This window comes from Anser cygnoides, chromosome 1 (genome assembly GCF_040182565.1).
Source record: "Anser cygnoides isolate HZ-2024a breed goose chromosome 1, Taihu_goose_T2T_genome, whole genome shotgun sequence".
NCBI classification, from domain to species: Eukaryota; Metazoa; Chordata; class Aves; order Anseriformes; family Anatidae; genus Anser; species Anser cygnoides.
Genome location: NC_089873.1, coordinates 191027088 through 191053319, shown reverse-complemented (window position 1 = coordinate 191053319; position 26232 = coordinate 191027088). Strand labels below are relative to the sequence as shown.

Sequence of the window (26232 nt, the reverse complement as noted above, 5' to 3'; positions counted from 1 at the left end):
TCGGATATCTAGAACAATTGTGCTATGGTGAAATTAAAATGTGGGGGTCTGCGTTTCCACTGTGTTATAAGAACAACTATGAACAAAGGAAAAAGAACCTCAGGCAATAAGGGATGTGATCCTTTTTTGTGTTGAACTGACTTTATTTTGTGGAGTGTCATAGCTCTGAAGCCAGCCAAGATGTAGCTGGTCTTCCTGGTGGTACTTACATACCTGTGGCATTTGAGAGCCCCTGAACCAGCAACACCAAGGAAAATGAAGACATGCCCCTGGAAGTACATCGTAGAAGAGAGAGGCTGTGCGGGTGCTGTGGTCTTGTAGGTCTAGACCAGAAGTGAACTTGGTGGAGGAACCAAGCCAGGTGAATCTGTAGAGCAGGTACTGATGATGCTGGCAGCCACCCCGTTAGAATGGGTGTGAGGTGCTGCTTTTAGTGGTGAGCACAAGTAAATATCAAATCTTAATGTCTTGTGAACTGAATTTATCCTCGTCTGCAGATGAACGAGTAGGAACCATTCTTTATTCTCTTTACCTGTACCTGGAAAGTCATCAGCAGGAAACTTTGTAGAGGAGCCATGAAAAGTTGTCAGCTACTCTTTTGAGCTGAAATCCTTTGCAAAGTAGCTTTTTTGATTGGTTTGCATTATTATCCTTTATCATTTATTAACATGTAAGAGGCTTTCATAACAGAATCTGTTTATCTGATTTTTGACAGATATTTTCTGTGCCAGGAGCAAGCAAGAACCTACGATGGGATAAACTTTAAGCTGGCTGAAAGTACATTTAAATACTCTGGGCTTGAATAAATCTGAACTTCCCAACACAGCCAGGCTTTGGCTGTGTGGCTGAAAGTTTGTAATGCAGAAGATAGCGTTGACTTGTTTTCTGTAAGTTTAGTATGTGCTATTAAGACTATTTTTCAAAATGTTTTTAAATTAAGTCAAATGAAGAACCCGTAATTTAACCTAATATTTATCTTCTGGTCTTGCTTTATCCAACTTGTTTTAGGTAATATAATTGAAATGTTTTTAATTTGTTTTTTTGTTGTTTCAAGAGCAGGAAAAAAGTGTCCCTTAGAAAATTAAGTCTTTTTAGAATACTTTCATTTTGGAATGATATATGTAGAGAGAATCAGTAAAAGTAAAATCACTTTAAAGTGACCCTCAGACAGCTCGAAGTGAATGATAAAGTTGCAGTTGATTTTGTTGCCCAATTTTGAAGTCTACTTTAGCAATGTTGAACTTTTGCAACTAAACAGAACTGTTTCTGCAGTAGGTATAGCGCCCAGCTGTGGCTTTCTGCGGGGGTGAATGCACTGCCTCCTGCTGCCTTGGAAGGCACGTAGGGGTTAGAAGACGTACCACGCTCATCCTGCCTGTGGATGAAGCAGCTCTGCCTCCGCTGTGTTTGCTTGCTCTCTTCCCTTAGACAACCTCATTGCTCATCTGAGCATTCAGCGGTGCCTTTCAGCTCTAATGGGGCGGAAAACATACAAAATAATACCTGTAAACAGTTTGCCACACTCTGAATAAGCCCATCTCCAGCTGAATCCTGGCTCCAGCACGAAGGACAGGAGTGCACGCGTGGGGCTGAAGGTGGGATTCCTCCAGCAGCAAACCCCTGACTCGCATCAGGCTGTTGTGTGAACCTTCGCTGTGAGCTTTCAGTTCTTGCTATAATGTAATTTTAAAACACTTAAATGTATGAAATGCAATAGGTTTTGTGAAAATGGGATTACGGCTAGGTGAAGTGGTTATCATTGCATCACCGTTAGTTCAGGCTTTTTATTTTTTAGAGAATCAAGATTTTTCTCAAGTTTCTCTGAAGGTACAGGATCATCAATCAGCCTAGCTGTATGCACTAATTACTTTTGACAAAAGTTTGGACTCAGAACGTGCTTTCTGGCAAGTCAGGTGCCCATGATGTAGTTTCCCAAACTTTGTACCACTTGCTTTGTACCAAGCACATAATACTAATATTTTTCTATATGGCTTATGTCCTGCTGATGCCCATCATCTGCATTACTTGATTGTTGGCCTGTGTCCTTACGGACCTGTTGTGTCTAACACTGCCTAAAGAGTAGACGCTTGTTCTGCATGCTTATACCCGTCGAGCTTTGTACGTTCTCCTGAACTTGTTTCAGTCAGTTGGATCATAAATCTGAGCAGACTTACTACTTTGGTCCTGAGTTACTGAGGCTGTTTGCCTTGGATGTGCTCGAGTAAGTCTATTTCTAGAACGCCCTGACCTTGTCAGTGCGCAGTGGTCTTTGGGGACGTAAGTCGACTTCCCTGAGGGGTGAAAGGCTTTTGTTTGGTCCCTGGTTCTGTGTGTAAGCTCAAAGCACACCGGTAAGTTTGTGGAGTCGAAGTCCAAGTCATTGAATTCCAGTAGGTAAAATGGCAAGGCTACTCGGTGCCGTAAATGTGGCATTGGAAGGGGGAAAAAGTTAATTCTGTTCTTTCCAAGTAATCATTTGAAAGGGCAGACCAGTACCTGTGTCTTTCTGGGCTTTCTAGAAAGCATGGCATTATTTTGGTGCCTTTTTTGTGTATACAGCAGTTCTTCTGGTGTTTAGTATAAATGTGTAAATCTTTCAGCTTCAAGGATTTAATCCATGTTACTTCTTCACTGGATGTCATACATGCTAGGCTGATTTTCAAATCAAGTGAAAACAATAACAAAGCCCACCACCACTGCTGTGACTTGGGGGAAGAAGCAGGGAATGATTCCACAAAGTGAAAATGCCAAAAAAGTGTCGTGAACGTTAGTTCTCTATTATACGTGGTTCATTTTCATCTTTTGACCTACGGCTGTGTGTTTGGCTAAGTTCTTCATCCCATCTCAAATCTACGAATGCAGTAAGGCCATAACTTTTACGAAACTAAACAGAGTAAATATTTCTTCTCCTCCTCCCCTAACTTGAATACTACAGTTTAATTCCATGTTATCTTTTCTTATTATTATGAAATTCTGATGTTTATAGGTATAATAAAATCCCTCACTTATCCACATCCTTTTTTGAGGTTCCAGTAGGTAGTGGAGCATTAAATATTTCTTGCCTTTCTTCCTAGCAAATATGAAAGCTCCTGTCTGTATTTTGCTGTTAACAGCGAGGATGGTTGTGCTGTTTAGGGGTCAGTGTCACTTGGTGTTCACCTGGGTGAGTTGGTCAAAGCTAAGATGTTTTGTAGCGCAAATTCATGTTCACCTAGTGAAGTTCAAGGTGCTGTATTTAAGGCATTCAGAGAATTTTGGATTAATGCTGCTGAGGCTGAATCACTCTAACAGTGCTATGACAGCTGGACTTACTCAGGGTGTTTCACTTCTATTACTAGTGATGTTAATGGAATTCTCAATGGTAGAATTAAAAAAAAAATCGTGTTTTGTTAGCATGCTTGTCTTTTAATTATTGGGATTTTCATATTCTTTAGGGAATAAGAACCATAAAGAATTAACAGGTTCATTAGTTTTCTACAGAATAGATGCTGCATTTATCGTTCCCTGTGGTAGCTTTAAGGCGGTAGAAGCTGTTTCCCTCAGATGTTTGTCAGGTTTTACATTTCCTTGTTTTTAAAGAAAAATTGTTCCTAAGTTTTTACCAGTTAATTTCGTATTTGAGTTTTCAAACCGTAACGCAAACTTGGATTAATGACCATTGATTTTCAGGCTTCTTTTCTTCATTCTGCTGTTTTACAGCTTCACCAGCCTTTCTGTGCACGCTGGTAGGTAGAGCATCTGCCAAAGTTACTTAGCATCTTATTATTAGGCAGCTGAGGAAGTGGACAGGTTTTCCCAACAGGATCTTTCTGTTAAAAAGAAGAAATTCACAGTTTAATTATAATTCAAGTCTTCCTGGGCCCTTAAAATGCAAGCTGTTAAATAGCCTATGCTGTAGTTTAGTTAGCTCTGGAAGATGTTTATAAATATATATATATTTTTTTCTGTTTCCTGCCTTGTCACTCTGAACGTATCTTGATTTTCAAAGAATGCAATTGTCCATAGCCAACACCACAGAGAGGCCTTTCGGGCTGTGTTATGATAAAAACAGACTATGGTCAATATATTTTGGAAGTTGTCTAAAATAAGGTTTATCGCTTTGACCTTTCCTTTGACTTTTGTAAATTCTCATCCCTCCGTTGAAAAACTATTCCCCCAATTCCCATGGCTCCAAGGAATTATAGTAAGTTTATGTAAATAAAACTTAGCTTGCTTTAACAGAATTTGGGGGTTTGTCCTTGGATGAATGGAATAGCTGATACTGATGGTGCAATGGGTAACCATAGCAGGTCGCTGGTCTCAGCGTATACCACGTTAGAGGATTAAGGGTTGGTTGGTTGTTTTGTAGCTCAACTACACGTGCATCATCTAGAGAACTCAAGTCCTACGTCTTTCGTTATTTTTTCAGGTTCTGGAGGAGAGTGCAGTGATTAAAACGTGCCTTACCCCTAAACTTCAGTTCCTTTTTTTAATCCCATGGTTATGTTTCCTCTACAACGGTTGAGTAGGTGGAGAGCAGGGCAGAGACTGCTTGCTGTGAGTACAGGAGCGCAGCAACCTGGCACGTGGGAAGAGCAAATTAGCAAGTGGTGAACTCCAGGCAGCCACGGGTGGCTGTCAGGGTAGAGCATGGCTGGACGCAGCATCTCTGGATCTCAGATCTGTAGCTGCCTTTCCATGTGAGGAATTAATTTTCCTCACAGACTTTTTTCATCCAGTGTGAGGATCCTCTTGTAAGGAGAAAAGTGGTTCGTTCTTAACCCCCCTGTCAAATTTCAGTGTTGAAGTGATGGTTGTAAAAGACTCAACATGCACAAATGAGTGTTTTCTTCCAGTTTTGTTCTAGGAAACAGCTGAAGTATTTTTTTACTAAGAATTCCCAGAGAAAGTCTGCCATCTGCTATGGAAAATTTGAATCCAAACTTCTAATTTGGCAAAAATTGTATCGGCTAAAAATAGAATTTTACGATCGTAAATGGGAGGCAGCCTTAACTGTAGTCACTGTTACCTGAAATGCTCGTAATGATACCAGTCCTATGACAGCACTTCTTTCTGTACTGAGTTCTTCAAACCCCACAAAATCAAAACAGGCAAGCAAGCAGGTCACTGAGTAACCTCTAGTCACACCAGTTTTGCTCCACGTTTTGACTCTGGTAGTGCTTGTACTAGTAGCAGTGGCGTGGCAGCACTTCCCATGGCGTGGGGATCTCAAATACCTCGAAACCTGAGTGTATAAACAAATAGGGCAATGAGAATAACCTCTTGTCCAACCCGTTTTGCTTCATATTTGTATCTGATAACTGTTGTGAGCTGTTGCCAGCGAAGGGAGATCGAAAAGGACAGGGAAATTTTTCCAGCTAAAAAATTGTTTTACCTTCCACCACCACAGCGTCTCTGTGCTGGAGAGCAGGTTGAGGTTGTTATGTTCAGTAGCTGCTCGTGGTCTGTAAATCACCAATCTACCATAAATGCGTGTAACTACGAGTCCATGTATGCTTTTGATCCCTACAACAGTGTCATCATTAGGTACAGTTCAATCATGTGCTTAATAACAACTTCTTGTTCTCAGGCTTCATGCAGCTAGTTTTTTTTATTGGCTCTATTTCTTTTCCGTATCAAGACTTTTTAAGTTTTATTTTTATTAAATGGAAGCTTTTTAATGTCTTCTGTCTTCATCCTCCTTACTCTTTTTTTCCCTGTTCGTTTCAGATCTTGTATTCCCCCCCTCACCCCGATTTTATCTTGCTGATTCCATGTAATTGCCCTCTTACCGAAATCTGCTCTCGCCCACTCGCAGCTTCATTCCACTTTTCCTCCCCATTAGCTGTGTTTGTATTTTGCCCGTTAATCTCCTACTTCTTCCTCTCTTCTGTTTGGAACAGTTATTGCTAGCAGTGGGTTGTCTTTGAACCCCACGAAAAATCTCTTGGACGGGACCTGATAATTTGAGGGATTAAATATGTAGTGATGAATAGGGGAGAGCGTTTCATGTCGCAATTCAAAGCCTTACAAGTGTTTAGAGAGAGCTGGAGTAAACAAGTGCATGTGCTTTAAATGCTTAACTCTGGGGCTTTTTTTTTCTTTTGGGTGTTTGTGTTCTCTGTTTTTGCAGGGATTTTCCTTGCAGCTATGAAGCTGGAAGCAGGATTCCTTAAAAATTAATATGGGTTCTTATATATCCCAAACATTTGGGTCTGTATGTGTGCTCCAAGTATTGAAGGCAGTGCTGTTAAGTGCTGTGTCCTTCAGGAATGCTGTGGATGCCTGCCCAAAAACCAGAAGGACAAGCACCGTGCTTCTTAAGTTAGAGCTCTTTGAGGATGGCAAAGAGGAAGGGTTTAGTGTCTCTTCTTGAGTTTGCTACTGGAAGCCAGAATAACTAACAGGCTTGCATTTTAAATAAATGAATGCAAGGTGTAAGCAGGTTAAAGTAAAAGAGGTTTTTGGTTTTAAGTGTTACATGTTATTGAAGCTGACAAACATTTCTCTAGATACTTAGGTTTGCATGAGTACCTTGTTATTCATCTTGGTGGTTTGGTTAGTTTGGTAGAACCACAATTTTAGGACATTTTCTGTGATCTAGAGGAAAGAAAAGGTGCTACTATGACAGTGCTTTTGTGTTATTGAAGAGCTTGTTAAAATATGGGTAAGTTTTTTGCCTTATCCGAGTTCCGCATTTATGGGAGATGTAGCCCTAGCTAGACTTTGAGAAACTTTATTCTAGTATATACTAAATGTTTGTGCTGTTTTCTTCTTAGTAACACAAGAAAGGAATGGAAGAAATTGATTATAACATCTAACATGATTGATTGTAACTTTTTAAAAAGTCAAAATCACTATTTTTAAGTAGTGAGAATGTGTTTAGCTTTAGCAAGGTGGTGTGGTTAGCTTATGGCTTAGTGCTCAGCTTGTATCCAGGCATTAAATCAGTAAACAGTTGAAAGAAAATAAGGTGAAGAATATGAATTAGAAACTGTTTGCTGAATGGTAATGAAGAGCTCACTTTAAATTCACGGTGCAACTTTTTTAAAAAAACTTCTTTTCTTCTTTCACAGGAAAGATGATAAAGATTATGCTTTAAAGCAAATAGAAGGTACTGGAATTTCTATGTCTGCATGCAGAGAAATAGCAGTAAGTAACATAAGTTCTTTCTACTAGCAAACAGATTTATTAAAAGTGTTGATTTGAGTGCATGCTGTTTTTGTTGGCTGAATCATGTTACTCTACTATGGGTGCTGTATTTTCATTATGGAGCTATAAAACAAGTACAAATGGCATGGAAGATTTTGCACCTGTTACGCTTGCTATCTAAAATGACTGGTTTTAAGTTAGAATTTACTGCCTGCCTCAGCACAGATTAAATGCAGCAGTTTAAAAACATGATTAGAGTCAGTGGTTTAAATTACTTAATCTGACTTTTGCATTAGTGCTTCAGTTATTTTCCTAAAGAGGTTAATTCTTACCGGCTCAATGATTAAAATGTGTTGGGTTCTATTTAAATGAAGATTTCGAATCAAACAGGCATCATCATTGCCTCATGGGCTGTAATATACCCATGAATATTAGTCATAAGTTTTCCTAGATTATTCAGGTTTATATTTTTATATTTCATGTTGTTAGAAAAACATGAATAAGTAGCTGTGGTTTGTGACAAGTTTGCACAGAAACTGAAACTCGATGGGTAAAGCCAGTATGTAGAAGGTTCTGGTTAACTGCTGTATATTCTTATTTTGTGGTGGTGCTTGGGTTTATTTATCTTGAAATGTTTCAACTGAAATTGATGAATTAGGAAAGGAAATAACCATAACTCATGTGTTTGAGTAAGTGTTTCAAACCCATAGTCTTGAAGGATTTAAAACTAGTAGATCTACTGCAATTTCATTTTTGATTGAAGAGCGTATCAGGATTTCAGACACTGTTGAATTCAAGTTGGCTTTGATTTCAAACAATTTAGTCCCTGAAATGAGCGAGGTGAAAAAATGAAATGAAACAATATTCTTCAGGAGAAGGTAATTTAGCAGTGTTTGAAAGCTGAGCCTTTTTGCCATGCTAGATAGACATCCACATGGAACTGAAGGAGCTGAAAACAGGGCCTTAAATTTGGAATATCCCAGCCATTTTGGCAGTAACTTTCCAAATATTGTGACTTCCTCAGGGTGAATGCTTTTGGAAAGTGTCAGCTACCATTTCAGAGGGATTCGCAAGAACATTTTATTTGTATTTTTTGCAGTGATTTCCCTGAAGAGTTTAAAAGAGTTTATTCTACTTGAAGCTGGCAGGAGAAGCTTGTTAGGGAGGTGTCTCTCTTTGCTCTGGGAAAGATCCTCACTCAATTTGTATCTATTAAAAGAGAATTACTAATTTGGCTGACAGTCAGAAACGACTTGGCCTCTTTGCATAGCTTGAGGACTGCTGTGTAATCCTTCCTCTAGGGCAGGAGGGTCCCCCGTAGTGATAAAAGAGGGCCAAGAAGCAGGGAAGCTTCCTCCCTGCTCTGAGCTGCTGCAGCTGTAGCATTGCACCCTCTGAAGAGAACAGCAGTACAACTCACAGCCCGGGGTGGGAGAGCGGTACACGTAAAAGAAGGGCAATGTTCTGAAAGCACCAAAGGCACAGCGAAGGTGGGCTGAGAGTGGAGTGGAGCCCAAAAGCAGGTGTAGAGAGAGAAAATCGAAGTAGACTGCAACAGCGTTTCTTGAGCTGCTGCTCTTGGCTTTGCTTCCAGTTTTGCTTCCAGGCTTCAGCTGCTGATGTGGCTGAGTTCTCCTGCAGTTAAATTATTAACCATGGATTTTAGTGTTTGATTTTTTTCCTTACTGTTCTTGTGATGCTGTTTTCTGATGGTAAGAAAGAATATTTCTCCCAAAATTCATTGTTCCTCTTGTTTTAATTCCACTAAATATATGTATTTTTTCCATTCCCGTGAATTAATATTGTAAAGAAAATCAGGAACTTCATATAGAGATGAGCCAATTAGCCAAGAGAAATACCTATATTGTTTATATTGATTATATGAGTAGTGTATATATGAAAATGCTACTGAGTTAATCAGCAGTGTTGTACCGTAAAATATAATCTGTACATTTAATTAATAAATATAATAAATTTGTGTGGTAATACTTAAAATTCAAGACTGGATACCAGACTTCGTAACAATGTGGTCTAGACCGTCCTGATGAGGCTTTTTTTTTTTTTACATGTGTGGTGATATTGAGAAGAGGTAGATGACTTGCATTGTGTGAGATGTATTGCTTTCAGTTTCTCAGGAGAGCTGAAGTTCTTGTGTTTTAGCCAGATTTTCTGGCAAGAATGCAGTTTGATAAAAATCAAAGTGAAACTCTTGTTTTTACAGCTATACAATCTTGTCTTGTTTTATGATGACTATCTGCAGTTCAGGAATGTTGAGTAACCTATATCTTTAAAAATGCCCCTGACCTACTTTTCAGAGGCTGATAAGTGACAGTGTCAAATTTTCAGAAAAATAAAATAATTGAGCTACAGCAGTGAAAAGAGCTGTGAACCAGAGCAGTGACATGAGGTGAAATGGCTGGCTTGGTTATGGGATGAGCTCAACCTCTACAGGTATATAAAGCTCTTGCAATTTAGTACTGGCTGCAGCCTGAGAATTTAGACCTTTATGTTCACGAACCTGGCTCATTACTTATTCTGTTTAAATAAGAGGGTTTTTTAATGCTTTTACTTAAACTAGTTGTTAGATTTTTTTTTCTGATTATGCTAATTGAGTACCTTTAATGTTAAGGTAGTAGTAGTTCCATAGCCTTCCTTATCTTCCCCCGTTCATCCACCATATTAAGCATTTGTGAATCCTGCCTCACCCAGAGACTTTTAGCCGAATGTTTGTCTGCTCTTGTTCTCTGTAGAAGTGCATGCTGCCTGGGCTTCTTGATACCTTTTCTATGATACGTGCCTTCACTTTCAAGAATTAAGCGGGCACTAAAAGCTGCATGCTCACCATACCAATCTCCTCCTAATGTCTAGTGTAAATCTATTCCCTTTTAGTTTAAGACCTCTCCTTTGTTGTATTGTTATCTACCTGAGTAAAGAACCCTTCTTCATCTTTTTTATAAGTCCCCTTTAAGAACTGAAAGGTTGCAACAAGGTCTCCCCGGAGCCGTCTCTTCTTCACGCTGAACATCCCCAGCTCTCTCAGCCTGTCCTCATAGGAGAGGGGCTCCAGCCGTCTGATCATCTTTGTAGCCCTCCTCTGGACTCGCTCTTATACTTACTTCCATGCCCTTCTTGTGCTGGGGGCCCCAGAGCTGAACGCAGGGCTCCAGGTGGGGCCTCACAAGAGCAGAGCAGAGGGGGAGAATCCCCTCCCTCACCCCGCTGGCCATGCTGCTTTTGGTGCAGCCCAGGGTACAGGTGGCTTTCTGGGCTGCAAGCGCACATTGCCAGCTCATGTTGAGCTTTTCATGTACGAACACCCCCAGGCTTTTCTCCTCAGGGCTGCTCTCCATCCATTCTGGGCTTTGTTCAGCTGTTCTGGATCTCCTCTGTGGTAACTGACACCAGCTTTCCTCAAGACCCGGTGTCAGACTGTTTATGTGCAGATGGCCCTCCTCTGGACCCGCTCTAACAGCCCCACGTCCTTCCTGTGCTGGGGGCCCCAGCCCTGGACGCAGCACTGCAGGTGGGGCCTCACAAGGGCAGAGCAGAGGGGCACAATCCCCTCCCTCCACCCGCTGCCCACCCCTCTGTTGGTGCAGCCCAGGACGCAGCTGGCCTTCTGGGCTGCAGGCACGCACTGCTGGCTCGTGTGGAGCCTTTCATCCACAAATCAAATTACTTTCTAACACTTCTCTTACGGAGGTACGTGACCCATTTGGGACAAAAGATCACTTAGGATATTCACAGGACATTATGCACTGTCCAAACACATAACCTGTTACCAGTGAAGTGTGTTCGAGAGCTTTGACATTTACTATTTATTTTTTGTTGGTCAGCATTTTTAATTCCATTTTAGCAGGTTGGCAAATACTTCAGTTGCCTACACTTTCTTTGTTTGTGAGGTGTGAGTTTTTTAATCTTTTTGCAGGACTTGTTTTGCTTTTTTACCTCATGGTCTGGTTGATGGAAGTACTCCCAAAACGGTTGTTAGCATGTAAAAACACCACGTAGTATTTTTATATGATAATACTGGTTTATGACTGGGGTCTGAAGAGAATATTTGTTTAGTGGCAGACATTTTCAGTGATAGGAGTGCTGAATGGGACAAAGCAGAGCTGGGATGGAGGGTGCTGTGCTCTTTCCTGACTGCCTGTTGTCCTTAGATCACCACAGCCAGCTTTTACAAGTCAGAACAGCCTCGAGACTGATGGATCTGGGACAGAAAATTACAGAACAATAACTAGCTGGCTTCTTTGTTTCCATTCTTTAGGTCTGCCTTGGAGGCATTTGAGTGTTCTTGGGATTTTGTGGTGTTGTGTTAAAACAAATGCAGGCTGTTATCACAAAAGGTGGTACTCGTAGTGTTGGATCTATTAGTAATGTGGCTGCAGGATAAGTTCCTTCATCTGGACCCAGTGGAAAATTAAGTGTTGTTAGTTTTCTGTTGTGTGAGCAAGCCGAATTGAACCATCCTTGAGTTGTGCTGTGGCTCAAAGTGACTCACGGGAAGTGGTAGGAACGTGCAGGGGCGGTTTGGGTAGAATGGGAGCTTGCAAATTGTTGTTCACATGGGAGTGTTGACAAAAGGAAAGCTGTTTTCTTTCCCCAAGGCAGGAGGCTCAGGGCCCAGTACAGCCCTTACCTGAAAAACAGACCCTCTGCAGCCGTCCTGCTCGTGTCCACTGCTGCTTGGTCACCCTGTCCTTCAGCTCCTGTGTTGGAAGGCGGCAGAGAAGTAAAACAGACAGATAAAGCAGATGTCCTGTGCCCCAGGTGGGTGAGAAGGGAGCCCAGGAGCCATTTAGTTAGTGGCCTTCACAGAGTTGACCTCAGTGGAGGCTGCTGCACGGGTTGGTCCTCCTCACACAACTGGCCTCCTGGGTGACAAGGAACGTGGTGCTGCATACCTCAGGCCTCTTCCCCTCTGCCAGTGTGGGGATGGAAGAAGGGCTTAGGGGCTTTTTCTAGAGTCAGTCTGAGCTAGACCAAGGTCTGTGAAGCAGCACACAGTGATTGGAGGGACCCCACGAGGCAGAAGCTGAAACCTAATGACTCCAGGATTCACCCTCCTAATCATCTTCCCCTGGGAAAGGACCAAGCGATTGTCCCAGTGGGTGGAAGAGATGCTGTACCTCACATTTCTTGTCTGAGTGCTGACAACGTGTGACCCAGGCCTGCTCTGAGTAGATCATGTTCAGAGCAAGGACCCATGCTGCAGTGAGATGGCCTCTGCTGTGGTTTTGTGACATGCAATGAGGAACAATTTGTGGGTGCAGGTTCCTCATGTTATGTATGGGTGGCTGTCCTGTTCCTTCCACATTAGCAATGGAAGCACTTTCCTGCAAGACAAAATACAGAAATTATTTAGGTGAGTACAGTCCTCGTGTTAGAAGAGAAGTACTGGTTTTCTTGGCGAGCCTTCCATGTGGTGAGAAGCAGCAAGGTACTGAGGAGTACAGACATTAAATGTGACTCCGTGTGACCAGACTAACAACTCTCAAATGCTTTAATAGTAGTATGGTATATATGCAAACAGCATTCTTGAAACATTTTGTATAAAGGGAGGGTAGTAGTAGGTTTAGTTCTGTTAAAGTGGGATGAAAATATTGAATAAATGAGAGAAATTGTATTCCTTAGGAATTGTAATAGTTTCTGTGAACATCAAAATCTGCAGAGCTTGACAGTGCTCATGTCAGCAGGATTCTTCATCCACCTCCTTACGTTCAGAGAGCCTTCAGGAACATCTCAGTAACTCCTAATAATTTGAATATGCTTGAACTTGAGATCCTAATAAATACTGACGTCTGTGCGATCATGTAAGACTCACTTCTTTTGGAAACCACAAAAGTCAAATTAGAGTTGTGCGTTTTTTCTCTTGACATTTTGTGTTGTCAGGCTTCTTTTTAGGACTTGAAAATTTAGGATCTGAAAAACGAAAAACAAAAGGATAAAATAAATCAACAATTTCACAGTTGTAAGTCTGAAGAACTGGAGTTTGAAAAATGTATTGTCAGCTTCATAATAAAATCAGAGTGAGCAGCATTATGACTTTTTCTGTTACATTGCCTTTGTAAGCTTTCATTTGAACAATTTTGAAAGGAAAACAGCATGTTTTTTCAGCGTTTTTTTTTGTTCTTTTTTAGTACCGTGGAATATCTGACTTATGGGAGTATAAAATGAAAATTGTATTTACATTGAAAATAAGATCTGGAATCTAATGGATAGCAGCTAAGCCAGTGTGGGATTTAACCTGTGTAATTAATTTGTTTTTAGAGTTGGAATTGAAACTTTAAAATACTTGAGTAAAGGCATGTTTTTGATAGGAAACTAGGAATAACAATGTAAACTTTTAAGAAGATTTACTTAAGGAATATAGAATTAGATAATACTTCTGGAGTTGTCATATTTTACTCCTTCAGACAAGGCAAGTACACCTTCAGATATTTAGCAGAGTAGAACTTAGGCTTGTAAGGAAAAAAAATCTGTAGGGAGATGGTCTCATTCCAGTCTGCAAATATTATTAAGCCAAAATTATTCATGACTTCAGATTCATATATACCTGTGATAGTACTGTCTGTTAGAATAGCTGCTCTTAGTGTTTTTTTTTTTTTTTTTTGAGAGTTCTTTTTTCTCTGTCTTTCTTTTTTGCAGGCTATAAAGATTTTGGTTGTTTGTCTCCTGTCCTGCTGTAGGCAGGAGAACAGAGCCTGTAGGCTTGGGCTTCCTTTGCCCTGTTGTAGTTGGAATTCATCTTCCCTGAATTGGCTGGAATTGTGTGTAGTATTTCAGGTGATTTCTTAGTAAGCTTGTACTCATCTATTCTAGCAGTTGTTCCGCTTTTTTTTATCTGGTACAGAATGACAAAATTTTAGTGCTATCCTGGTCTGAAAATTACCTGTCTTTCTCAGTGACTCGCAGTCTGCTTTTTCTTCCAGCCCCTTTTCGTCTGTTTACATCTGAAGTTGTGGCGTGACTACAAATGTACAATTTGCTTGGTGCTCGGTCAGTTGGTGGGACTGAGCCTTTTTGAGGCATGAGATGATTGGATTTTCAATTTATGCCATCAAACTGGCAAGATGACACCGTAGTGATTTTTGCTTAACTGAATGTTTCGATTGATATTTGCATGCTGCTTTATGTCTAGCCAGCTTTCTCACTGCCCTCTGCTTTAGGGGAAAAGTGGTGTGTAGCTCTTACAGGAAGGCAGTGAGTGCAAGGAGTGACCTTATCTAACCTTATCTCAACCTACCTCAAGCCCTGAGAAGGGCCTTGAGAGAACCTGTACTTGTTTATTCAAGTAGCCATGGCAGTATTGCAACACTGAGCAATTTACCACGTATAGTAGCAAGCATCACAAGTGGAGGTGGAATGGCATTGGCAGTAAAGCTAGAAATTCTCACTTCTGGAAAGAACGCACTCATTCAGTACAGTCTCCTGCCTCATGAGAGGTGTCTGTAGTGATGGCGAGCTGTGCTGCAAATGTGTGAATGTCACCAGTGGAAGGAGGTCTCCACGGTCATGGAGACTCGTGCTGAGTTCAGCTCGTATTTGATAGAAGGTAGTTACCGTAGTGTCCCTGAGCAAGAAGAGGTTTGCGATGATAGTGTGGTAGCTTGCCAGGTTGTGTTAATGCAACCATTGATTATCTAATAATGTCCCATCTTACCTGTGTTTGCCCTTGTCCATGAAGCAGTTCAACAATTTAATGTGTTTTCAGGGCACTTCCAGTTATTGCCCCTCAGCTGCCCCATGGGTGTGGAATGAGTATTTCTGCATTTGGAAAGGGGGAGAGAGGAATCGTAGTGCAGGCCCAAGCCCTGGGCATGTAGGGATGCTGGTTCCTTTGCTGTGTCTTGAGCAATGTTTATGAAAACATGGGAAAGCCTAGATGGGAGCAACGTGGGGTTTGACGCTCAGGTCAAACCAGATGTATCAGCAGCATCATCAGTTGTATATCTGTATTTCTCGAAGGTGAACTAGGTCTCCCTACCGAATTCAAAGGAAACCTTTTTGTCTGTGGAAATTATCTCGAATCATCATGTGAAACGCAGATGAAAAGGACAGTAATTTGCTGAGGGCCAGGTGGACAATTTTTCTTTCTCCTTGTGTTCTGTAGAACCGAACTAGGGTAGAGAAGAAGGTACCAGAGTCACTAGGCCAAGAAGCGGCCTTTGTCATGAGCAGGCACCTCTCTGGTGGCGTGCCGTTTCTTGCAGTCTGCTTTTTCTTCAGCGAGCTCTGTCAGCTGCTGGACACGAGGAGAGTCATCTGGTAGGAAAGGCACGTGGCATGTGGGCTGGAGAGGCCTGTGTTTGGAGGGTGAGGTTGCTGGAAGTGTTGTTTACAGCCCACATGATGTTATCTGCATGAGCTCTTTCTGTCCTGCAGACAGCATTTGTGTTTATTGCTCCGTGTTGCCTCTGTCCTGGAGCGTTTCAGCCTTTCCAAGACAGTGACTCAGGGATCATCTGTCATCATTGCAGCAATCATTTCCTTATTCCGATGGTTTTGCTGATGTATATTAGCCATCCTCTTCACTGGGATGCGTGTGGCCGTTTAGCTTTGACCAAACACATCAGTTTTTAAAGCAGGCTTGAAGAATGTGTAGCTTACAGCTATTCAGCATAAAAGACAAAGGTAAAAAAACAGCAGAAATGATAAACTGAGGACACAGATGCATGAATCATAACAAACAGCTGATACCAGTGGCAGTAACAAAGGCCAGAACACTTAAAACACTGGGCTGCAAAAGGAACCATCATATCACATTTGGTTTGATGTGAGGAAATTGGGTTTTTAAAGTGGGAAATACCTGCTACACAGGGAACAAGGAGTAGGGTGGTCTTGAAATGGGACAGAAAAGGGTGAAAGGGGGGCTACACTTATTTTCTGGAGCCATGACTATTGTCTTCCTCTTTTACTGAGGTGAGGAGCAGTCTGTATCTGGGTATAAAGGAATTGGAGTGCTGGTACAGGTGTGTCATCAAAGCACAGAAAATACGCTAAAATTTTGGTTTGGGACACATAGTTGCTGCACTGTCACGGAATGTTTGACGTAGATTTGAGCTAGCACTGTGAATTTATACTGAATCTACAAGCAGTCCTTTTGGCTCTAGGGAGTGGACTTGATGATCTTAGAGGTCTTTTCTAACCTAAACGATTCTATGATTTTATAACATCGTCCCCTGCTAAGAGGCTGGCTTCTGCCTTTGGTCTCTGCTGCACTAAGTCTGCCTGAGATGGAGTTAATGTCTTCCTAGCAGCCAGTGCGGTGGTATGTTTTGGATTTGTGACTAAAATAGTGTTTGGTAACACACCACGGTGTTGACTGCACTTGCATAGCATCAAGGCTTGCTTTTTTTGTTTTGCCCCTGCAGTGAGTAGGCTGAGGGTGGGCAAGAGGCTGGGAGGGGACACACCAGGGACAGCTGAGCCAGACTGACAGGCAGGGATATTTTATGCCCTGTAACATCCTGCTCAGCAGTAAAAACTGAGGAACAAGGGATATGAGGGAGATGGCCATTGCTGGGAGACTGTCTGCACATCAGTCTGTTTAGGGGAGGTTGTGAGTGGTTGCTTTTGCTTTACTTTTCATCATTCCTTCACTTATTGATCTGTCTTAACCCAAAACGTTTTCTCACTTGTACTCTTCTTCATTTTTCCCCCACTCTTCTGGGGCTTAGCTGCTAGCCGGGGTAAACCCACCACCAATGCCTCCCACCTGCAGTTAACAAAAAACGGCAAATAGTATTTCTAGTTTATTTTTATACTCATCCATGGTAGGAATTGCAGGTATTTACAGAATTCTACACTTGTTCTTTCGGATCATGCCTTGAAATTCCTCTACATAATTAAAAAAAAATCTTAAGATAAAAAGTTAAACATGCTGAAACTATTGCCTTCTGTACTGATCTCTGATGTTTCCTCATCTCCATTCTCTTTGTTTTATCTCATACTTGAGATAAATCTGCGTGGAACTCAGTACTCTTACTTGCTCAAGAAATACCACGCTGAAGCCTCTGGTCAGTGAGTAGGAGTGGGAATCTGCCTCAGATGAAATGGAAAAGGAGGACACGAGCATATGCAAACTACATATTTTTACTATCTCGGTAGCAGCTAAAATGTTAGCATGTGTGACTAAGGTATCAGTGGAAAGGAACTTGTTATCTTGTTCCCTCTGTGCAACAGGATAGTTCTGTATCTTATATTAGATTCAATCTCAACATACTACTTTTCTATTTTATATTCAAATACTAGTTTGAATTGTCCTTGGCTTTTTTTAAAAAAAGCTAGCCATTGCTTTTGTTAAAAACGTCGTAACTTCTGGTAGACCTAACCGTTCCATTTGCCGTCCCCGAGCTGGCAAACAGTTCTTGTAGTTGTGGGTATCCACTCTTGAAAAAAGCCTTTAGAAGTATCTCAGCAAACTATTCTCTTTTTTTAGCAACCGTGTCAGTACAGTGAAATTGTGAGATGAACAGGAGAGCTCGAATACTTGTTCAGTCTGCATTCAGTTCTTGTGCGATGCCCGTTACGTTTTCCTTTTGGTGATGATTAAATCTACGGTTTCTGAGGCTGCTGAGCTGATTTAATGGCTCGCTGGTGCAGAAAAGTTCTTGCTCGGAGCTGTGTTGTGTCCCTCTGCTGCTGCCGGGTCTGCTGGTAGTGCCGTGAGTCACTGCAGCACAGGAACTCAGCAGCAAATTATCGCCTTTGTGTGTCTGGGTTAGTTTTCTCCTGAAGTGCTGAGCTGTTTCACCGACGGCTTCTGGAAGTGCCAGAACTGGTGTACGTTGTGGGAGGGAGCTGGGACCTTCTTCACTTGGTGCCGTTGACCTTTCAGAGCAGCTGGCTCTGTCTGAAGAAGCACATCTTCATTTAGCTGACCGCATTGACACGTTCTACATGAGTCATCCAATTGAGCCTTGAATGACTGCATCCAAAATGCAGGTTTTCCAAGATAATTGGGAGCCAGGAGAAAATTGGTGCCCCAAAATGGCTTTATCAGAGATTAGAGCCTGTAGGAAAGGGCAGATGCCACAGCTGGCTGTTTATGGAGTTGTCTCGATCCTGCAAATAGCGAGGTTTATTGAGCCTTAAACTTTTAGGAAATAAATGGGAAGTGAATGCCCTAAGGGGGTTATGACTTGCTTTCAGCTTTGGTTTTAAAACCAGTGACTGGGTCTGTCATTTAAAAAAAATGCTGTCTTTTGTGTCTTGCAAATTTCAACTTAGCGTATTTGTATTGTATAATATGTAGCAAATACTATTAAAGTATTCATCTTTCAGCTCTTCCACAGCTCTGGATGTGTGGATATAATTGTGGACTTTCTTTATTTTGCAGTTGCTGCGGGAGCTCAAGCATCCAAATGTCATTTCTCTGCAAAAAGTGTTTCTTTCTCATGCTGACAGGAAGGTGTGGCTTCTCTTTGACTACGCTGAGCATGACCTCTGGGTAAGGTGAATTATTTGTCGATAACAGGCATAGTTTTATTTACAGAAAAGAGACAAGGTCAGGAAAGACAGTATAGTTTTTCATCCAGAATGTTTTTTTTTTGAAACTCTTTCAGTACTGAAGGAAAAGCAATGGAAAATGTTAGGCAAGCACACAACGCAGTTAACCTGTGACCTCTTACAGAAGATAAAATCTGCATTCAGCACTTGGTAGCTAAAAATCTAGTTAAATGCGGATATAACCCTTCACTACAGCTAAAATAAAGCGTGTGGGGAGAATGTAATTGGTTATGCAGGTGGATTGCCTTTGAAAAATTGCAAACATATTGGCTGAATAGGGTAGTCTGGAACTTTGCTTACACTGCATGTCATCAGTGAATAAATGAAGTGAGTGTAATGCCACTGAATATAATTGAAATTTCATTCATGTGTTCCAGTGGAAAGAACTTGTTTTTCAACTCACTTTCTGAAATTTCATGTATTTGTGAGGAAGGCTGTTCATTCCTAATTACAAGATACAGCTTTAAACTATAAACATGTTGGAGGCCAAGTAAATTTGTTTTAAGATATGTACCCTTTTCCTCTGTTAACTTTCGTATTTGTAACCTCAACATCCATTTAAAATGCTTAAAAAATTAAAGCAGCATTGTAAAGAATGCAAAATCCCATGTAACCTCTACTTTCCTGAAAAAGAAAGGTGTTTGTGTTTATCAGAATTAAATTTGATACTCCTTCTGAGCATTACTTTCAGTGGAACAAACAGTAGAATATTAACTTTGAAAGATATTAAGATGATTCAGATTAAAGGGTACAACAGAGGCAATTTGAAATGAAATGGAGTTCTTGAGGTATGTGTTTGTGTAAGACTCATGCATTACAAACCATGAGTTGGTTTCTCCTCTGCATAGAGGTTGGACAGACAGTTAAGGTGTACGAATCAAATTAAAACTAGTTTCTTTTGAAAATTCTATTACTTGAAGTTGGGATTCATTCAGGTATTTGGTTTGAGTTAAGTTAAATGTCTTGGATGTTCTTACTAGTTATGTTGAGTTTTTATTCCCAAAATAAAATTGGAACAAAGTTATCACGCAGCTGAAATGTTGACATTTTCTAAAGGTTGATTTAGAAAAATAAATAAAATTTTGAGGAAGTGGTTTGGTTTTTCAAGTGCAGAAAAACCAAACATGTTATTCTTCTCACTGTTCCCTCCCATATTTATATGTTAAGTTAGAGAAGATTAGGATCACATGAATTATTTTTTAATTCCAAAATATGCTGCAAGGCTCTTGTGTTAGGATGATATGCCTAGTAGTGATATGTCATTGCTTGCATTTTGAAATTTCTGCATTGCTTCATACTTGGCCAAAATCTCTGTAGAAGCACTCCTGTTAATGAAACACTGGCTTATATATCAGTAACTTAAGAACAGCCCCCACTTTTCATCTTCGTTGGCATGCACACTTGTGTGTAAATGTGGGAGCTGCTCAGCTGTACCTGTTTCTGGTTGTAGCTGTACTTGGCTGTAGCTACCTGTAGCTGGCTGAGAGTGATGCAGGCAGCATGGTTGTGCTGTGTCAGTGCCTGGGAGAGCTGGTTGTGGGCTCAGTTCTCTGGTGCTGAGCACCACCACTGCAGCAGCTCCCTAGCAAGGCTGGGGAAAGGGCCCAGTGCCTTAGAGCAGGAATAGAAAGGTCTGGGAGAGCCATCTATATTTCCATATGTGCAGCTTTCCTTTTTCACATCTTTGTGGGCACTACGTGAGGCTAAGAATTGCCTGTGGGATGGCAGCTTCCAAGGAGGTTGAGTGGTCAGGTACCTAACGGGCAGCTGGAACATGAAACTTCCTGGGAGTGTAGGAAATGGAGAGGACCTTCCTCAGTAGGACGATGTTGTGGTAGGAGTGCACTGCCAGGTTTTGTCTGGGCAAGGTGGGCAGGGCTGTTTAAATCATCACATGAGTGTAAACCATCACAAGAGCGTGAATGTGTCCAAAGGCTTCTTCTAGAAGCTCTCTCTCTCAGAAACCCGGAAACGGTTACCATTACTGACACAACTTTTGCTATGGCATAAGTGCTAGTGGCACCTGGGATTTGAGTGCTAGAGGGAAATATTTTCTTGGACTCTTCCTTGCTACTACTAGACGATATTGCTTGTGTATACAGTCAAAATTGTGAAAGTTTTTTTCTGTGGCTTAGAGGCTGATGTTAAGATGGACAGGCTTGTAGCTTTGCTCTGTCAACAGCTTCTCTTTGGTGTGATGCTTAAGGGTACGGTAAATGGAAGCCTAGGTTCATCCCTTGTTTAATTTAAAACTCCTAACATAGTTTCCATGAATTCATCTGGCATTAGAGCTGCAATGTTGGTGTCATGGCAGTAGGAGAAAACCTAAAAGCAAAATGATATAGGATTTGGGTAATTTCCTTTTAATTCTGTGCTGTGATGTACAAGACAGCAGCCTCAAACGAATATATCCCCCAGAACCTCTAAACCCTTAGAGATCAGTGATCTGCAAGGGAATTTGCTTTGACAAGCTAATTTTTGAGAGATTCCCCTGGGATAGTGTTCATTTTACCTCATAGTATTAATTTTCTAGTACTTAAGATACATGTTTCTAATTGGGAAAATGAACGATGAAAGTTTGCAAAAGCTAAGACATGTACGTAAGGAACTGCTGGCAATATTTTAGTGTAATGCTGTAGTTTAAAAAAAAAAGCAAACATTTTCTTCATTTTGATTTCTTTTTCCCCTTTACAGCATATAATCAAGTTTCACAGGGCTTCTAAAGCAAACAAGAAACCAGTTCAGTTACCTCGGGGAATGGTGAAGTCACTGTTATATCAGATCCTAGATGGTATTCACTACCTGCATGCTAACTGGGTGTTGCACAGGGATTTGGTAAGTTGATCTGCAGTGGGTTTTAGCACTGGGATGACTGAGGGCAGGGATTATTATTATTATTATTTGAACCCCTGGGAAACCAAAACCTTTGTGCTAAGGGCAAGTGACCATTGTTTTAAAAATAAAAACGCTGTTTTTACAGTGGTCAGCCAGCCCTGTCTAGGAGAGCAAGTTTTAAAAGCCTGCTATGATCAAATATGCTTAATGGAAGGGAAGTGTATCAGATGGCTGGTTTACTTTTTTGATTTTTCTGAAACTATTTTTGAATGTGTTCATTTAAATATCAGGCATGTTGAAGTACAGAATATGCCTCTGGTGGTATGACTGCAGGCCTCAGAAATAAATATTGCATGTGTGTAGGTGTGAGAAAGGATGATTGGCTGAAAGAGCTGCTGAAATAAAAAGTGAAAGAATAATGCCTAAAACTATCAGTTTTACTTAAGAAGGTAACTTTTCAAGGCCATTATGTTCTCATAGTATATATAATTTAGCAGAAATAGCCATGACAACTTCTGAAGGCTTCTGCAAATAAACTCATGTTTATCCTAACTACAGTGTAAGCAAAAAAAAAATTGAACTTGAGCTACTGTTTCTTAACCAACAAATTCTGTTGAATGTTTAAAATTGGGAAATCTAACCAATTCTCAGATATTTGCCTCTGAAATATACCCACAGCTTTTTTTTGCATATGACAATGTTCTGTCATCTTAAAATCAGGTAGCTTTCTTGACCCAGTTGTTCAGAGCTCTTACTCTGATAGCATTTTTTTTTCAATATACTATATTATATACAATACTTCTAATTAATGAAATTTCATTAGTACTTGAGAGTATCGTTAGTCTGACCTGTCATTCCCATAAGTCGGTATTACCAGTGCTATTCTATGCTTGGTGTAATAAATCTGTCTTCCTTACTGCTCTTTAAGAATCGCTTTTTCTTTGAAATATCTTTAATAGTGTTCCTTGAAATGTAGTCAATGACTAGTTATTTGTCTTCTATTTTCATGCCTAATAAATGCTTTTACAGAGTGCCAGTCTCTGTTTAAACTGATGGTAAAACATTTGTCTTTGAAAAATAATAACACTTTCAGAACTGGAATAAAAGGAAGCTTTGTTTTATTGCAACAATTGTATGGATATTGCTTCTAACTTGCTCCTGGTTTTAGAAATCGAACAAAAGACTCAGCACTAAGAAAAAGTCAAAAAGCTTGTGGTGGCTTTGTCATGACTTGAGAAATAGTGGAGCAAAATGTAAAATACAAGTACATAGTATGTTACTGCTTAGACACTTGGTTTTAAACCAAAATGTGATGTCTTACTCTAATTACATGCCTACAACCGTACTCTTCAGTATATTTTTGAGGCATACAGAAAACAAATGACCTGTCATCAAGAATCTGAATTTTCTGGTATTTTACTTCCTACAGCTTCAGAAAATTTATGAGCTTAAGCATTTAAAGTATGAGTATAATTGAGTGAAAAAACTAATGCATGTTAACTGGATGGCTCAGGAGATTGGTAATTTATTACAGAGCCTTTCACATCTAGGTCTGTAGCTGAAATAGTTTGTTGGCAACAGCCAAAAACAATTACCATCTCATTTTCTGACCTATGTGAAATGAGTTGGTGGTCTCAGTCCAGCAAGCAGCTTTTTTTTACCAGCAAAAAACCACCATCACAATTGGCTATCTTCTGATAATCCGAGGAGAAAGCAAAAGCTTGAGGTAGAGACTGAGAGGTCATCCCACTGGAAGCTTGTCAAGCCACGTTGGTGAGAAAGCATATCAAAGCTGTGCAGGGGCTGCATGTGCTGCCTTATTCAGGGAGACTGTGGGGATTGTCAGTTTGAAAATGTTCAGTTTGAGCTCTTTGACTAGTGGAAAATTTGCTGAATTTAGAAGGCACGTATTCAGTGCAGCAGAAGAGAGAGAATTGCATGTCAGGTACTTTCTTAATTTTTTCAGGGTCCCTGGGGATAGCTTGAGTAAGTTCTTAGTATTTTGTCTTAGCAAGATGGGCATCTTGGTGCACGGTTGAGTTTGCAAGCTGAGATTTCCCTACAATGTATATATTCCAATGCAAAGCAACCCAAGTTAATGCTTGTACTGAGATGTGGGTATCTGTTCCAGGATGCCTGTAATATTAGCTTTCAGGAGTATTGCTGTTCTGTGTTGTCACCAATTTCAACTCCGGACTGGGTGACTGGACAGATTATTATTCAAATGATGTGTATTTTTATGTGAACACGCACGTTGACATAGGGTTAACATGCTTACTTTGTTTTCATATGCTAGCTATGTGAGCGGTGATGTTTGGGGGCGAAAGGGAGCTAAAGAATATAGTACTTTGGCAGAAAAATCAGTTCTTTGATACGTCTGTCTCATAGGATAAGGAATTTTTTAAAGGTTAAGAAAGCTCTTTTCTTGGAGAAGTAATTGGCCTCCACTGAAGTGCTACTTTGTAGTGTTTAAGATGCCTTAACAAAGCCAGCATTAGGGTAGGCAAAGTTTTGAAGGTGAAGATCTTTGTGATTTTTGTAACCAGGAATAGAAGAAAGCATAGAGAAACTCTTCTTGATAGCATCAACGAGACAGGTAGTGAAACTTAATGATCCCAGCAGCGCGTGGCGCTCTGCAGGGATGTGCTGAGGTGACCTGAAGGGATGCCAGGGCTGCAGCTCCGCGTGGGCCAAAGCATGAGAAGCAGTGGAGTCATCAGCCCAGGGGTGAGTCTTCAGCAGGGGCCACCTTCTCTTCTCCAGTTTCCCTCCGTCACTTAACCAGGACCCTGGCCCTGCAAATTCTTGGTCGCACAGAGCGTGCTACGTACATGATGAGCTCCCCTGCGCGCTGGGGGAAGCTCGTGCGCTGTAGTACACGGAGGGTTGGAGATGATTCAGGCAAACAAAGGAGCAGAAAGGTAATGGGTTGCCTTCTCCCTCCTGCTGCCTCGTGGGAAGCTTTTATCTGTCGGGCTCTCCCCTCTCCTTCCTTCACAAACAAGCCTGAGGCCAGAGAGCATCCCTACATCAGGAAATGCGCTTTGCCAGCATAGGTGTATCAGCAAAACTCCGACAGCAAAGTGCTTTGATGCAGCTTCTACCAGCAAACCCTGCTGACAGGAGCACAGCTTTTGGAGCACAGCATCCCCTGCGCTCAGGACATCACCTGGTACAGCGCAAGGGCACTGCTCTCCCGTCCCCATCCCAGCCCGGGGCTGGGCTTGCTGGCAGCTCCGAGGCACGGAAACGTAGGTCTCCAGCAGTAGGGCTTCTTGTGGAGGGGGAGAGGAGCTGATTTTGGCCTCCGAATTGAAAGTAATGTACAAAACTTCTCGAGTCCTGGACGGCTTTTCCAACATGTGCCACCTGCCTGGGTTTCCCTCACGTCCCAGAGCCAGTGTCACAGTGATGCTGAGACGCGTGGCTCAACAAAATTTATATCTGGAAGCAGCCAGAACAGAGCCTCAGACCTCTCCAGCTCCCTCATTATTTACTGCATGCTGCTTGCTGACTTACTAGTGTTTTGTCCTGTCCTTGAATCCTGCGTGGATGGATTCAGGAAAAAAAATCCATGTTCCCTGACCAGCAGGCCTTCTTCCTGCAGCACAGGGGAATTTCCCAAGTGCGACAGTTGCTAATATTTATTTGTTTCCTTTAAGTTATTAGCATGATGGGGCTAATTGTAATGTTTCAGGTGCATTAAATCTCACTTTATGCACTCTTAAACCAGTCAGGGAAGAAAAAAAGCAGGAGTTAGAAAAGCAGAGCACAAATAAATATGAGGCTCCAAAATGAAAGATGATGATGGCACGAATAAAAGGCACACTGATCTGTGCCTACCTTGCTTGTTTATAAAGTGCTACCGTTGTGACAACAAGGTACTAAGGCAAAATGAAGGAGTGGAGTAGCTGAAGAGTTCTCTGCTGTGGCTTAATTAGGCAGGCAGCTATGGCTATATCATCGTTGCCTTAATTAGTGGGCACTGCAGAGCCTGTGTGGTGAGATGGTGGGGCAGGCAGGCTCTGTCCTGTGGGACAGAAGGAGGGACTGCGTGCTCTCCTCTGCTGGTGCTGCGCTCGGGGCACTGAGTGTTAGAGCATTTAAATACGTTTGACAATAAAAGGACTCGGCTGGTATTCACAACTCATCTGGTATTCAAGATCTGGAGAGCATTTTTCCATAGAGCCCTCCTTGGCAGGTGGAAAAGCCCTTTCGACACCAAGGCTGGGCGTCAATGTTCCACCGAGTTGCCTGCAGCTGAGCTGGGGCTGTTGGCTACTCTCAGCATCCTGCGTTTCAGCCCATCCTTGGGCTTCCCTCGTAGACTTTTCAGGCCCTCTGGTCCAGGCTCCCCTTGCAATGCAGGCACAGCACGGTCTCAAGCTGGGATAGCTCAGATGCGAGAGGAGCCCAGGGGAGAGGATTTTTTTGTGCCCTGCCTGCAGCAAAGCCTTGGCAGAAACAATGAGCTGATCCAAAGACAAACTCCCCATCCCTGGACCTTTATAAGAAAAGCAGGATTTTTAGGGTCTTGCTTCAGCAAGAGGCTTTGGCCATTTGAGTGCATAGCAGATAAAAGGCAGAGGCTGGGATCTGAGCTGAACCAGCCTCTGTGCTGGCATTACAGTGCCGAGCCAATCAATCTTCATTAGAGTTCACAGCCTCTCTGATCAATCTCATCTTTAAAAATACCAATGCTCAGGAAGACGTGGGAACTGCTTAATGTTCCTTCGTTATTTTTCAAGTCAT

The 26232-nt window shown here is 41.6% G+C and overlaps 1 protein-coding gene across 7 annotated transcripts in view; it reads left to right on the top strand.

Annotated features, from left to right (window-relative positions):
• The window catches only part of CDK8 (cyclin dependent kinase 8), an 80649-nt gene that overhangs the window by 11772 nt on the left and 42645 nt on the right, over nt 1-26232 (top strand). For 2 of the 7 annotated variants that reach the window (XM_066989751.1, XM_066989750.1), the window contains exons 2-4: nt 7056-7131; nt 18476-18586; nt 21340-21480. In XM_066989751.1, coding sequence (XP_066845852.1) covers nt 7056-7131; nt 18476-18586; nt 21340-21480 — 328 coding nt within the window. The remainder of the gene's footprint in view (nt 1-7055; nt 7132-18475; nt 18587-21339; nt 21481-26232) is intronic. The other 5 variants (XM_066989755.1, XM_066989753.1, XM_066989756.1 and 2 more) reach the window with 3 other exon arrangements.